We start from the raw sequence: 16,708 nt of genomic DNA, 5'->3' as shown, positions 1-16,708 counted from the left end.
ATGCTGGTGTGCTGCACCCATTAACTCGTCATTTAGCATTAGGTATATCTCCTAAAGCTATCGCTCCCCCCTCACCCCACCCCACAACAGTCCCCAGAGTGTGATGTTCCCCTTCCTGTGTCCATGTGTTCTCATTGTTCAATTCCCACCTATGAGTGAGAATATGCAGTGTTTGGTTTTTTGTTCTTGCGATAGTTTACTGAGAATGATGATTTCCAATTTCATCCATGTCCCTACAAAGGACATGAACTCATCATTTTTTATGGCTGCATAATATTCCATGGTGTATATGTGCCACATTTTCTTAATCCAGTCTATCATTGTTGGACATTTGGGTTGGTTCCAAGTCTTTGCTATTGTGAATAGTGCCGCAATAAACATACGTGTGTGTGTGTCTTTATAGCAGCATGATTTGTAGTCCTTTCGGTATATACCCAGTAATGGGATGGCTGGGTCAAATGGTATTTCTAGTTCTAGATCCCTGACGAATTGCCACACTGACTTCCACAATGGTTGAACTAGTTTACAGTCCCACCAACAGTGCAAAAGTGTTCCTATTTCTCCACATCCTCTCCAGCACCTGTTGTTTCCTGACTTTTTAATGACTGCCATTCTAACTGGTGTGAGATGATATCTCATTGTGGTTTTGATTTGCATTTCTCTGAAAGCCAGTGATGGTGAGCATTTTTTCATGTGTTTTTTGGCTGCATAAATGTCTTCTTTTGAGAAGTGTCTGTTCATGTCCAGCTCCCATTTTCTAACAGTATCATTTGTTTGTTTACTGTTGAATTTTGAGACTTTCAAAATATATTCTCAGCTGGGCACGGTGGCTCATGCCTGTAATCTCAGCACTTTGGGAGGCCGAGGTGGGTGAATCACGAGGTCAGGAGTTTGAGATCAGCCTGGCCAACATGGTGAAACCCAGTCTCTACTAAAAATACAAAAATCAGCCAGGCATGGTGGCACGCATCTGTAATCCCAGCTACTTGGGAGGCTGAGGCAGGAGAATCACTTGAACCCAGGAGGTGGAGGTTGCAGTGAGCTGAGATTGTGCCACTGCACTCCAGCCTGTGTGACAGAGCAAGACTCCGTCTCAGGGGGAAAAAAAAAATTATATATATATATATATATATATATATATATATAAAAATATATATATATACATACTATATATAATATATACAAATATATTATATAATATATATAAACATATATATATAGGTTTCCAAATTTTCCCCTATTTTTTCCTAAAAGTTTTTTGTTTAAATTCATGATTCATTTTGAATTAATTTTTGTATAAGGTGTCGGGTTTGGGTCAAAGTTTTTGTTTTTTACTATGGCTGTTCAATTGCTCCAGCATCATTTGTTTAAAAACTAGCTTTCTTCCATAAAATTGCTTTTGTACCTTATAAAATCAATTGAACATATTAGTAGTGGTTTATTTCTGGATTCCCTCTGTTCCTTTGACCTATGTCTCTCTCCCTCCATCCAATAACATACTTTCTTAATTACTTGATTACTGTTAGTAAGTCTTAACATTAAGTACAGTGAATCCTTTTACTTTACCCTATTCTTTTTTTCTTTTTTGAGACAGGGTCTCTATCTGTCACCCAGGCTGGAGTGCAGTGGTGCAATCACGGCTCATTGCAGCCTCTACCTCTGGGGCTCAAGTGATCCTCCCACAGCTACAAGTCCCAGTTAGCTGGGACTACAGGTGCGTGACATCATGCCCAGCTAATTTTTTGTAGAGATGGGGTTTCACCACGTTGCCCAGGCTGGCCTCAAATCCTGGGCTTAAGTAATCTGCCTGCCTCGCCCTCCCAAAGTATTGTGATTACAGGTGTGAGCCACTGCACCCAGCCTATTCTTTTTTAAAAGTTGTCTTAGCTATTCTAGTCCTTTTACCTTTGCACATAAATTTTAGAATATACGTTTTTATACCTACAAAAAAATCTTGCCAGAGGGATTCTGATAGGAATTGAGTTAAACCAATGGATGAAATTTTGAAGAATTGACACCTTTATTAAGTCTCCCAATCCATGAATGTAGTATCTCTATTTATTTAATCTTTCAATTTCTTTTATCAGCATTTTGTAACTTCCAACATACCAGTTTAGCATGTGTTCAGTCAGATTTTTACTAATTTTTGTTTTTAGCCATTGTAAATTATATTGTTTTAAATGCTGGTTTCCCCAGTTCGTTTTCAGTATATAGAAATATGGTTGATTTTTGTGTTGATTTTTATGCTGCAACCTTGCTGCACTCCTTAGTTCTAGGAGAGTGTTTTTTTTTTTTTTAAATTTTGGTACATTCCTTGGCATATATGCAGAAAATGTCATCTGCAAATACGGACAGTTTTATTTCTTCACTTCCAATCTGTATGCTAGCTATTTCCATTTCTTGCCTTACACTGGCTAAGATTTATCATAGTATGTTGAATAAGAGTGGTATCAGTGAACATCCTTGCCATGTTCCCAATCTTAGGAAGAAGCATCCAGTCTTTCATCTAAATATAATATTTGCTGTAGGTTTCTTACAGATACTATTTGTGAAGTTAAAGAATTTCTTCCTTTATTCATAATTTGCTGACTTTTAAAAATAATGCATGGATATTGAATTTTGTCAAATGCTTTTCTGTATTAATTGAATAATCATGTGGTTTTTCTTCTTATGTTGTAGATATGATGAATTACATTGATTTTCAAATATTGAACCATCTCTGCATTCTTGGAATAAACCCTGTTTGATAATGGTGTATAATTATTTTTACAAATTCCTGGATTCAATATGGTAGTATTTTATTGAGAATTTCTGCATCAAAGCTCAGGAGAGATAATACTAATTTGTAATTTTCTTTTCTTTTTTCTTTTTTTTTTTTTGAGACAGACTTTCACTTTTGTTGTCCAGGCTGGAGTGCAATGGTTCAATCTCAGCTCACTGTAACCTCCACCTCCTGGGTTCAAGTGATTCTTCTGCCTTAGCCTATCAAGTAGCTGGGATTACAGGCATGTGCCACCATGCCCAGCTAATTTTGTATTTTTAGTAGAGACGGGGTTTCACCATGTTAGTCAGGTTGGTCTTAAACTCCTGACCTCAGGTGATCCACCCACCTCGGCCTCTCAAAGTGCTGGGATTACAGGTGTAAGCCACCATGCCCGGCCGTAATTTGCTTTTCTTTTCTTTTCTTTTTTTTTTTTTTTTTTGGTATTCTCTGTGTCTGGTTTTGGAGTCTGGGTAACACTGGTATCAAAATATGCTGGTAAATGTTCCCTCACGTTTTCTGCAAGAGATCGTGTAAATCCATGCTGATTCTTCTTTGAATGACTGGTAGAATCGTCCAATGAAACTATCTGGCCCTTGAAATGTCTTTTTTGGAAGCTTTTAAATGATGGATTAAATTTCTTCCATAGTTGTAACACTATTTAGATGACCTAGTTCATATTGCATCAACTTTGTTTTTTTTTTGTGGTTTTTAAGGACTTGCTCCATTTCATCTATGTTGCTGAGTTTATGTCAAGTTGTTCAAGGCAATCCCTTATGATCGCTTTAATGGCTGCAGTAACTGTACTGATAACCCTGGTCTCATTCCTGGTATCGATAATTCATGTCTTCATGTCTGCTTTTTTTTTTTTAGTCTTGCTAGAGGCTTGTTAATTTTATTGATCTTTTCAAACAAACAGCTTTTTGTTTCATTGATTTACTTTTTGTTTTCAGCTTCATTGATTCATATTCTTAGCTTTATTGCCTTTCTTATGCTTACTTTGAGTTTATTTTGCTCTTATCTTTCCTTGCTTTGTGAGGTGGGAGCTTAGAATATTGTGTAATGGATTTTCCTCTCAGGATTGCTTTAACTGCATCCCCAAGTTGTGACATATTTTCATTTTTATTCAGTTCTAACAGTTCACTTAGTTTTGAAACTTTCTCTTCACATGTGGATTATAGAGAAATGTGTTGTTTAATTTCCAAGTGTTTGGAGATTTTCCTATTATACCTCCATTGTTGATTTCCAGTTTGATTCCATTACAGTCAAATAATGTACTCTGTATAGTTTTAATTGTTTTAAATTTTTTGAGGTTTATGATCCAGGATATGGTCTACCTTGGTGAATATTCCATAGATGCTTGAAAAGAATATGTATTCTGCTGTTTTGGGGTACAGTGTTCTATAAATGTCTATTAAACCCTGTTGATTGATGGAGGTGTTTAGTTCTATATCCTTGCTGATTTCCCAGTATTTCTATCAATTATTGAGAGAGGGATATTGAAGTCCCCAACTATAATTATAGAATTGTCCATTTCTCCTTTCAATTCAATAATTTTGTTTCATGTATTCTGAAGCTGTTTTTTGGTGCATATACTTTATAATTGCTATGTCTTCTTGGCATATTGATCATCTTATTATGTAGTGTCCCTCTTTGTACCTGTAGTTTTCCTTGCTCTAAAGTCTATTTAATTCGTTATTCATATAATCACTCATGCTCCTTTTAAAACTAATGTTTGCATGGCATATTGTTTCAACTACCTATATCCTTACAATGAAAGTTAATTTCTTGTCAGGGGCATATAGTTATACTTTTATATATATTCTGCCAACTGCAATCCTTTAATTAGTGTATTTATAACATTTACACAAACAGTATATCTTGGATATCACTCTAAATAAATTCATAGAGAAATTCTTCATTTTTTAATGGCTGCAAAGTACTTCATTGTGTGAATATACTATATTATTCATCTACTGTATTGGTATTTAGATTGTTCCTAATATTTTGCAAGTATAAACAATGCTGCAATGAATAACCTTGGGTGTGCATATGTTTGTATTGATAGAGGTGTGTTTTCAGGGTACATTTGTAGAATTGGGATTGCTGAGTCAAAAGGTAAGTGCACTAGAGCAACAACTAAAAAATATATATATATACAAAGAGACATACTCAAAAACTACAGTTAATCAGAATGGAATTCTAAAAAACGTTCAAGTAATCCCCACAGGAATATAGAAAAAGGTAAACAGGAGATAAACAAAAAGTAACTAATAAAGTTGCAGACTTAAGCTCCAACATTTCAATACCCACTTTAAATGTGAAAGTTTTAAAATAATCACTGAATGTTAAGAAATTTCCTAAGTTATAGGCACATATAAATTGTCACTAATGTCCTGAATATAAATGTTAAAATTCTTTCTAGCAGCCTTATCTTTTGTGAAAGTCTTTCAAATGAACTGTAAACTAGCTAATTAAAAATATAATCAAAATCAAAATATAAATGTGCATTAAAATTCATTTGACTATTTTGGGATGCTGAAGCAGGCAGATCACTTGAGCCCAGGAGTTTGAGACCAGCCTGGGCAACATGTTGAAATCCTACCTCTGAAAAAAATACAAAAAAATATAGCTAGGGCACAATGGCACATGCCTGTAGTCCTAGAGAGTTGGGAGGCTAAGGTAGGAGAATTTCTTGAGCCCAAGAGGTTGAGGCTGCAGTGAGCCATGAGCCATGATTGCACCACTGCACTCCAGCTTGGGAGACAGAGGGAGATACTGTCTCAAAGAAAAAAAAATAATTGCCTAGTGCAGAATAGGGTGATTATTTCAAAGAGTCAAGAAAATTCAAGTATAAAATAACATACTACTTTTTTTCCTTTTGCCTTGGAGCTGGGTTCACATGCTCAGTTATGATCTAAACTCCTTAACTATCCAGTTATTATCCTACTCTCTCAAAACTCTCTCCATCATCAAATAGGTCACCAATGTTAGTACCTCTTAAAGAATACTATATAGTCATGCGTCGTTTGATGGCTATATGTCTTTTTTTTTTTTTTGAGACAGAGTCTTGCTCTGTTGTCCAGGATGGAGTGCAGTGGCACGATCTTGGCTCACTGCCACCTCTGCTTTCCAGATTCAAGCAATTCTCCCACCTCAGCCTCCTGAGTAGCTGGGATTACAGGCGTGCACCACTACGCCTGGCTGATTTTTCTATTTTTTGTAGAGATGAGGTTTCACATGTTGGCCAGGCTAGTCTCAAACTCCCAACCTCAGGTGATCCACCTGCCTCAGCCTCCCAAAGTGCTGGGATTTCAGGCATGAGCCACTGTACCCGGCTGGGGATATGTTCTCAGAAATGTGTCTTTATCTTTGTGTAATCATCATAAGGGTGTACTTACACAAACCTAGATGGTACAGCCTACTATTCACCTAGGCTATATGATATAGCTTATTGTTCCTAGGCTACCAACCTGCAAAGCATGTTATTGTACTGAATACTGTAGGCAACTGTAACACAAACTGTAGACTTTACAAATACTATATACTTAGGCTACACTTAATTTAGAAAAAAAGTTTCTCTTTCTTCAATATTAATTTTAACTTACTGTAACTTTACAAACTTTTTGACTCTTTTGTAACAACACCCAGCTTAAAACAGAAACACACTGTATATCTGCACAAAAGCATGTTCTCTATATCCTTATTCTATAAACTTTTTTCTATTTTTGAAAATTTTTATTTTTATCTTTTTACTTTGTAAACTGTTTTGTTAAAAACTAAGACACAAATACATGCATTAGCCTAGGCCTACAGAGAACAAGGATGATCAATATCACTGTCTTCCACCTCCACATCTTGTCTCCCTGGAAGGTCTATGGGTCAATCACATGTATGGAGCTGTCATCTCCTATGACAATAATGCCTACTACTGGAATACCTTCTGGAGGACCTGCCTGAATCTGTTTTACACTTAACTTTAAAAAAATATAAGTAGGAGTACACTCTAAAATAATAATAAAGTACAGTAAATACATAGACCAGTAACACTAATTTATTATCATTATCAAATGTTATGTACTGTACATAGCTGTATGTGCTATACTTTTATGACTGGCAGTGCAGTAAGTTTGTTTACACTAGTATCACCACAAACATATGAGTAGTGCATTGTGCTCTGACATTATAACAGCTAAGATGTCACTAGGAGATAGGAATTTTTCAGCTCCATTATAATTTTATGGGATCACCATGGTATATGTGGTCCATCATTAACCAAAACATCATTATGGGGCACATAACTGTAATGGTTTGAAGTGGGAGCACAGAAAGGGGCAGAGGGTATAAAGATACAGTTTTCAAAGTTATATACTGTAAAATAGACTAAGAATATTCATGATTGTGTTGCTTGTGTTTGAAAGCACAATAGGGCAACTACAGTTAACAGAAATGTATAGCATATTTCAAATAACCAGAAGAGAAGCTCTGGAATGTCCCTAATACAAAGAAATGATAAATGTTTGAGGTGATGAATATCCCAGTTACCCTGATTTGATCATTATACATCGTATACATGTATCGTTAAAACTCATGTACTCTGTAAACATATACAACTATTACACATCAATAAAAAAAGTGAAAAGCTGGATTGTTCTGGGGTCTTCCTATATACTAACAGGGTCTGCTGTCAATCATTGCATGAAGGGTGAAGTTCAGTAGCTATTCAGGGCACCAGATGCTGCTATTCTCTTGAGCCTTGATGCATACACTTTCCCTGTGCTAACTGCTACTGAATCTGGTGCGAGATTAACATCTGTTAGTCATGTGAGCTCTCTGCCATAGCTGCCACTGCCCAAAATGGGAAAAGTTTTTCACATATCGCTCTGGGGAAGAATGAACTCAATGATTGGAAGACAACATCAATGCACCCTACTTAAAAACAAATTAGACTCCAGAACTATATGCTGGATGAATTATACTTTCCTTACAAAAAATCTGTTTCCTAGGTAGTCCCCAAAATCTATTTAGCCTAAACAGTGTTACAATTTTCATGGAAAACATGAATATTGTTAATTATCAGTAATTAAATTAAAAAATCATAGAACTTGGAAAACTCAAATTAATTTCAATGTTAGTGATTGAAGGGAAGTAGTACTACTTAGAGCTGCAATTCTTTTAACTGCACCGAGGCATCTAGGGCACAATGGCAAACTCCCCAGGACACCATAGGTTAGTTTAAGCTTGTTAAATAAGCCTATGTTAAGGCTGACATCTGTCAGACACTGAACAAATTACTACTATTAACTTGTTTGGACCTAACTAGTTAATAAATGGGACAGTTAACATCTTTCTTTTGGCCTAGGGACACAGAACCAAGAAAGTTTGGGAACCTCTGCATTAGAGGATAATGAGAAATGAGATAAAAATAGCAATGGAAGCTCCATATTGGAGATTTCTGGGCATTCTGAAGGATTTCAGTAGTTGATTTGCTCTTTATCAAATCTAATTACATTTAAAAAGTTATGATTCATTTAAACACATAATTTATATCTTTTTTTTCTATGTATGTTATACTTTGATTTTTTTTTTTTTAAGTCATGGCTTTCCTTTTTCTTGGTGTAAGTATATTATGGTACTACTTGTATAATTGTGAGAGTTTTTTTTTCAGTTTTTATTTATTTATTTATTTATTTTTGAGACGGAGTCTCGCTCTGTCGCCCAGGTAGTGGTGCGATCTCGGCTCACTGCAACCTCTGCCTCCCAGATTCAAGTGATTCTCCTGCCTCAGTCTCCTGAGTAACTGGGATTACAGGCACGCGCTACCATACTCAGCTAATTTTTGTATTTTTAGTAGAGATGGGGTTTCACCATGTTGGTCAGGATGGTCTTGAACTCCTGACCTTGTGATCCGCCTGCCTCGGCCTTGCAAAGTGCTGGGATTACAGGCGTGAGCCACAGCGCCAAGCTTTTTTTTTTTTAAAGGTCTTTGGAGGCCCACAAGCTGAATAGAGAAAGTAAATAAGGGAGGGGCACTAAAGTATTTTATTAAGCTAACAACAAAAAATGAGTCAAATAGAAAAAAGAATTAAGGTAATTTGTACACATATAAGAGAGTACATTAGGTGTAATTAAGTGGTGAAACAGAAGATAAAAGACACTCTTTTTACACTTGATGAGCAGGACATTGAGAGGAAATGAAGTACTAAGAAAAATAAGGTGAGGCTGGCCACAGGCAGCTTGACTAAAGTAGGGCACAGCCAAGAGACAGGAGAAGGGTTTATGACAGGCCACTATCTAAATGTTTGGGCACACAAACAGTTATTAGAGCTTTGCCTTCAGCTTTTATAAGTCCCCACCAGGACACATATATTTTGGCTTAAATAATAATGATTTTTCTCACCTGGATTTCATTTCCAGAACTGCAGTTATTTCTTGTTTGGAAGCTTGTACTTGGTATAAAAGCTTAACAATATAGTTAAAGTGCTCTGGGTCAAGCACCATCCCGGCTTCAACAAGCTGTAGAAGAGAAAAGAAAGAGTGGTTATTCTTACAAAAATGGGACAGAATTGAGGAGCCAATGTGTGTGAAACAACTAAGACACTGATGGAAGAAGTGAAACATGGAGACAAGTGGAATAAAACTCATTTAAAAAAATTGAGGCACAGAACCACAAAAAGATATCCTAAGAATTTAAAGCAAAAATGAAAATATTAAGTTTTTGGATTTTCTTCCTGCTCTCTAAGTTATCTCAACCACTTTAACATATATACCTCTTATTTAGTACTCAGTCTGTCTTCTAGTCTAGGACTGGTATTCATACCTCATCCCTGATTATAAACTTCCTGAGAAGTATTGTTCCTGTGCCTCACATAGGGCCATGGCCAGAGAAAAATCAGTGATTCCTTGATAAATTAATCACTCAGGTGGACCAACTGCCCACATGTAACATAGCACGTAATTAAAAAAATACCAATTCAAAGGCTTTATCCGTCATTCACATATGACTCATTTCCTGTCTTCTTCATGACCCTCAACTCTAATGAAGAGAACCCACAAGGGAATATCTGGACACTTCTAGTGTGAGAATAGATGAATGAGAGGCAGGCCTTTTCTGACAGCTCTTCTACATGACATCATCCTGGAAACGTGGGAAGATACAAGGTTGTGAGCTGGCAGTCTTATTAGTTGCCCCAGATCAAATGATCCTCTTGACCTTGGTTCAAAGGTATAATGACTAGGTCCTCCAATACCTCCATAATACCTCAAAGGTATTATGACTAGCTACCCTGGACAAGGATTTAGAGAGTTAGGAATGACTCAACTGAGTGGTGTTTGAAATTCTCTGAGCAATATTTTTGCTGAGAATTTTATATGGTTCTATTCTGGTTTTCAGAAAAATTCCCCTTTTAAGAAATTACTTAAATATCAAAATATATTTTGAATGTTTGGGAGAATGTATGCTTTGTCTCCAGTATAGATCTGAAGGGAGTACTAGGAAATAAGAATTTGGGGTAGGATAACAAAACAATACCAGGGGTAAGTGGAGAAGCTACCTGTTTCAAGGTATAATGTGAGATGCTGTAATTTGGCTGTTAGAACTCACAATTATATATTTTGAGATAGAATTTCTTTTAGTGAAGGACAATAGTAACAAGCTGCTGAGAGATTTTCCCCACCTTTGAACTCCAAGGAAAATTGTCTCAAATTTAGTGGTACTCGGCCCCCTTTGAATGGGTCCTAGAAATGCTACCCTAAGACATGTTATTCAACAACTTTAACTAAAAATAGTTTTGGTAAAAAAAATCCTGTAAAAATGACTGTTTAAAGCCTGTTCTAAAGATTAGGCTCTAATCCTTAAGCTCTATTAGCTCCTCTAGATTCAAAGCATGCTCAATTTTATTTTAAAAGAGGAAAACAGCTCCTCTCCTAAACCTGCCAATCCACTACCTTAACAAATAGTTTTCCAAACATCATGAAGTAAAGGACTGGACATCATGATTTTTTTACTGTTACGCTCTACAACATTTGAAAGGGTCACTGGTGGTCTAACTGTATTCACTGACCTTGCAACGACTTTTGACTAAATGAACAAGGCCAACTATAAACAAATCTGCAAGAGAACAAATCAGTTATCTGGTAACTGACATGCCTTAAAAACTCTGCCCTTTAACACTGCTCAAAGACCAGGGTAAATATAAATTGTAACAGACTAGGTAACAATCTAAGGCAGGACAAAAATGTTAATTATCTTTTCTCAGTGATATTTTTGTTAAATACATGGAGTATGGTGCACTGCTAGAATAAAGAGGAGGAAAAGCATCTTTCTCCATGATGATATTATGGTGTTATTACTGAACCCTGAAATAGTCTTAACAGGGAAATTGGCACTGGTTTTAAACAACTTCCAGAAATGATGGCTCCATATTAGCCATGCAAAAATGAAAATCATTGTCTTTGTTAGATATTCTCCACTAAGGGTAATTTTATTTAGACAGTCACTGCGGGGTACATTTTGCAGAAAGCCAAGTTATTCAGTATCAGACAATTTATGGAATCCTTACTGAGATTTTCTACAACCTCTATGGGTTATCAGTAACTTTTTATTTTTTGAGATGGAGTTTTGCCCTGTTGCCTACGTTATGGCACAATCTTGGCTCACTGCAACCTCCGCCTCCCAGGTTCAAGCAATTCTCCTGACTCAGCCTCCTGAGTAACTGGGATTACAGGAGTGCACCACCATGCCCGGCTAATTTTTTGTGTGTTTTTAGTAGAGATGGGGTTTCACCATGTTGGTCAGGCTGGTCTTGAACTCCTGACCCTGTGATCTGCCTGCCTCAGCCTCCCAAAGTGTTAGGATTACAGGCGTGAGCCACCACGCCTGGCAATCAGTAACTTTTGATTCCAAACATCTCTAGGCAAGCAATTGTCAAGTTTTGTAATGTGAAATCTGAGGTATTCACTCACATATCTGTTCTTCTGCTTGAGTTCTTCCAATGTTGCTTCTGAAAGAAAACTGGCAGTTTTCCTATCAGGCCTATTCTGAAGTAGACGATTGAGTAGTATCAAATACTAGGAAGTATTTAACAAAAGTTGAATTTCATATTTTTGTAAGTCTTTTTTGGTTTGTTTATTTCTGTTGTAAATGATCTCGAGTCTTTTAGAGAAAGAAAATTTTATTTAATCATCCTTACGGAGTAGAGACGAAGACAATTCATACATCAAAAAGCAATAATCTGAGTGTCTGAAACTATTTAAGAGGAAGGCTTATCAGCCACTGGATTCTTTTTTTATAAACCCTATTTCAAGAGAAAAAGAATACTTCTGGAAATAGAATTCTTTGGCATCCAGAATGTGAATAAAAGGCAGCTCAAGGGTACCCCCCATGGAAACAATTATTTTCTTGGTTACTCGCCATCAGAGAATAAAAGAGAAAATAAAACCATACCTTGCAAAAGATATCAATTAAAGCAGGTACAGCATTCCTTAATTTCATAGTTGCCACATACTCAAATATGTTTAGTAATATTTTCAGAGAAGGCTGGATAAAACAAAAAAATTACACTCATTTTCAGATCTTCTTTTAGTACACCTTAAATTTCTCAAATTCATTTATGTTGAAAAACACAAGTGGTTTCTAGGAAGTATTCAACAAATACAGAAATTCAACTGCTAAGTTCAAACAATGAATATGACAGAGAAATTAACATAAAATATTAAAATAACATATATTTTCAGGCTACTTACCAGCATTTTAACCATTATGCTGAGGTTCACTATCTGAAATACTTCTTTCAACAAACAATGTTTGAGTAAAGAATTTAGAAGGTCATTTAGCACTTGTAAATCAAAGTATACACCTGGGGGAAACTTTCTGTAGTACTCCATAAATATGTTTACTGAAAATGAAAATATATATACTAAAGTCATTTGCTGCTTCAGATATCTGTATTTCTTAAATTTGATAATTTTTCTATATATAAAGATAAAATAATATGAATTCAATGTAAATTCTTGAAAGGTACAGTTCTAGTATTAGAAATAGTGGATGAAAATTAAAGCAAAAGTCAAAATGGCAATAATATTTGAAGTCAACCAAGCATGTTCAGCATGAAGTAACCCATGTGCTACCTGCAAAGAATAGGTCCAAACTGCCATTCCCATACATCATAGCGTCAATATGAACTCCTACAGAGTCAAGCTCCCAGGCAGTCTTGAGGCAGTAGCCTTGGTACATATGCGAGGTTATATAGTTTGGTGATGGATGCAGACTGTTTTGACACATACCCATTCTTGTTGCTTTAAACCCACCAAGATGTTGACATTATTTTTAACTTCTCCCTGCCTTGTCATGGATGGGGATATTTTTTATTTCAGTTTGTGATTGTGGAACATTCTACTAAAAATTACAACAATGCTGATTAGTTTTCTTTGAGAAAGTACTTCCTTCATGCCCATCCAAATCCTTAATTTTCTATGTAACATGATGTTTCCAATTTTTCCCCATTAATTTTACTAAAATTATTGACATTGGGATTCTTTCATTGATCATTTTTTTCTTCATTCCAAAATTTCCCAGGTTAAAATCTGTACACCTTAACTGCCTTAGTAAAAATACTTTTGGTTTTATTTTGTGTTAATTATTTCTATTAGAAATATTTATTACTAGCTGGATTACCTGGTATTGTTTAGGAAAGCCGGTAGCTACTGACAAAGTTCAGTGGCACAAATGAAAAATTAATGTTAAAGTTTTAATAATTTTTAAAACTTTAATAATATGGTATAACAATATTCAAATTTCTTGTAAAGCTTTTTATATACTACAATTATTTTCCCTGGACACATACAGATAAATTCTTGCTGCTATACTTTTGGCAGTATTTATATAGTCGCCTATACAGAAGCTGATCAACTGATAAAACGGTAAACTCAGTGTTATTATAGCTTATTAATAAAACTGAAATTGCAGACATTCAAAAAGGTGCAGTTAATCTATGTTAGCCAGTGTGTAAATAGTCCACTAATTGACATGCAACCTTCCTCCTTTTTGTCATTAAGTTATTTATTTTTTTGAGACAGAGTATCGCTCTGTCACCCAGGCTGGAGTGCAGTGGCATGATCTCAGCTCACTGCAACCTCTGCCTTCCAGGTTCAAATGACTCTCTTGCCTCAGTCTCCCGAGTAGCTGGGATTACAAGCATGCACCACCAAACCTGGTTAGGTTTTTTTTTGCATTTTTAGTAGAGACGGCGTTTCACCATGTGGGCCAGGCTGGTCTTGAACTTCTGACCTCAGGTGATCTGCCCGCCTTGGCCTCCCAAAGTGCTGGAATTATAGGCATGAGCCACCGCACCTGGCCTCATTAAGTTATTTTTAAACTGTTAATATATTATCTGCATTGAAAATAATGATCCTCTCGGCCAGGCGTGGTGGCTCGCGCCTGTAATTCCCGCACTTTGGGAGGCTGAGGTGGGCGGATCATCTGAGGTCAAGAGTCCGAGACCAGCCTGGCCAACATGGTGAGACCTTGTCTCTGCTAAAAATACAAAAATTAGCCAGGCATGGTGGCACAGGCCTGTAGTCACAGCTACTCAGGGAGACTGAGGCAGGAGAATCGCTTGAACCCAGGAGGCGGAGGTTGCAGTGAGCCAAGATCGTGCCACTGCACTCCAGCCTGGGTGACAGGGGAAGACTCCGTCTCAAAAAATCAAAAACAAATAATGATACCTTCTTGTTAAACTGTTGGGTGGAAACTGTCTGAACATTTTAATACATTTTGACACAAACTACTGTATTGTCTTTTATTTTATTTATTTATTTTTGAGACACGGTCTTGCTCTGTCACCCAGGGCTGGAGTGCAGTGTTGTGATCTCGGCTCACTGCAACCTCTGCCTCCTGGGCTTGAGCGATCTTCCCACCTCAGCCTCCCAAGCAGTTGGGACTATAGGTGTGCTCCACCATGCCTGGCTAATTTTTTAAATTTATTTTTATAGAGATGGGGTTTCGCCATTTTGCCCAGGCTGGTCTAAACTCCTGGGCTCAAGCAATCCACCCACCTCAGGCTCCCAGAGTGCTGAGATTACAGGTGTGAGCCACTGCACCCGGCCTACATTGCTTTTTAAAAAGGTTTGTCAATTCATAACGCTACTTTACCAATTACTCACCAGAATCAGGTATTTTTACTCCTTTCTTTGGTTAGGAATGCATAATTCTAGTGAATCATTAACCACTGGATTTTCCTCTTGAAATGTTTCTAATTTTCACAAGAAGAAACAATATTCATGTCTTTCTAAATAGCTGATTGGACTCATTATTCTTATATATTGGAATATTTTTGTATATTACCAGTGGTAAATCTAAAATATTGAAGATAATAGCTTTTTAGTTCAAATTTATGTGATCATATTTATATCTTTTATACTCCCTTTGATTACTTTAAACCACAGAAATTGTCATCTTTCTAAAAATCTGATTTAAAAGAAAAGACTTTTTTCTACTGAATTGCTAATTGCTATACTTCATTGATTCATTCTGGTATATGCTAAATAGCAGTTGTTTTAAAATGTTTTGGGCCATAAAACTTCTGGAAAGGGAAATTTTATGTGGAAATTCAAATATAAAACAGATAAAACAGGACCTATAGTTTTACTCTTAGGTATATACCCGAAAGAACTGAAAGCAAGGACTCAAGTAGATACTTGTATGTCAAAGTTCATGGCAACATTACTCTAATACCCAAAAGGAGAAAACAACCCAAGCGTCCATCAACAGATGAATATATAAACAAAATGTGGTATGTACATACAACAGGATATTATTCAGCCTTTAAAAGGAAGGAAATTCTGATACACGTTACAATATGGATAAACCTTGAGTACATTATGCTAAGTGAAATAATCCAGACACAAAAGGACAAATATTGTATAATTTTACTTATATGAAATACCTAGAATAGACAAATTCATAGAGCCAGAAAGTAGATTAGAGGTTGTCAAGGGCTGAGAATGAGGGTAATGAGGAGTTATTGTTTAATGCGTACGGCATTTCTGTTTGGAATGAGAAAGTTCTGGGAATGGATAATGGTGATGGTTACACAACATTGAATGTACTTAATATGCCAGTGAATCGTACACTTAAAAATGCTTAAAATGGTAAATTTTATGTATATTTTATCACATACATACTCCCAAAATGTCCGAGACAGACGGTGGAAATGTTCTAGATTAAAGGAGGCTAAAGAATCATGACAACTAAATGCACACCTGATCCTGGACTGGATCCTAAACTAGAGGGAAAAATGCTATAAAAGGCCATAATTGGGTCAAGTGACAAAATTTGAATATAAATAATAAATTAGACAAAACTACTGTACTCATGTTAAATTTACTAATGTGGATAAATGTACTATGGTTATATAAAAGGATAGCCTGTTTTTCGGAAATATGCATTAAACTATTTGGTGGTAAAAGGCCATGATGCGCGCAACTTAACTTCAAGTGGTTCAGGGAAAAATGTGTGTGTATGGCCATGCACATATGTGCACACGTGTGTGTACACACACATATATGGAAGGAAGGAGAGAGAGAACAAATGAAAATGATAAAGGATATGCCTCTTGTTTGTATTATTTCCATTTTCACAGATTTTTGTAAATTTAAAATTTCTAAATAAAAACTTAAAATTTAAAAACTTCTCAAAAGAATTTTATGTGGAAATTCAAATATAAAATAGATAAACAAGAAACTATGGTTAAACAGGGGGTGGGGGAGTCCACTGACTCAGCTCCCTCCCCCTGTGCACCAAAATGGTTCCTGAGGCCTCTCTGTAGAGCCTGAGTAGCTAAATCCATGACTTATTTATACCAGTGGTATTCAGAGCCTCTTTAAGTTGCTATCTAGTTATCTTATCATTCTTAAAGTGATTCCTCTTGTCTCAAATCCTATGGTCTT

The 16,708-nt window shown here is 36.2% G+C and overlaps 1 protein-coding gene across 1 annotated transcript in view; it reads right to left on the bottom strand.

Moving 5' to 3' along the window:
• The window catches only part of TOPAZ1 (testis and ovary specific TOPAZ 1), a 95,650-nt gene that overhangs the window by 32,125 nt on the left and 46,817 nt on the right, over window positions 1-16,708 (bottom strand). Inside the window, exons 10-12 of the mRNA XM_031009542.3 lie at window positions 12,506-12,657; window positions 12,207-12,299; window positions 9,162-9,277 (exon numbers count right to left, since the gene is read on the bottom strand). Coding sequence (XP_030865402.2) covers window positions 9,162-9,277; window positions 12,207-12,299; window positions 12,506-12,657 — 361 coding nt within the window. The remainder of the gene's footprint in view (window positions 1-9,161; window positions 9,278-12,206; window positions 12,300-12,505; window positions 12,658-16,708) is intronic.

The sequence above is a fragment of the Gorilla gorilla genome, chromosome 2, assembly GCF_029281585.2.
Source record: "Gorilla gorilla gorilla isolate KB3781 chromosome 2, NHGRI_mGorGor1-v2.1_pri, whole genome shotgun sequence".
Taxonomy (NCBI): Eukaryota; Metazoa; Chordata; class Mammalia; order Primates; family Hominidae; genus Gorilla; species Gorilla gorilla.
The sequence above is the reverse complement of the archived record's forward strand: the minus strand, read 5'-3'. Positions and strand labels throughout refer to the sequence as shown.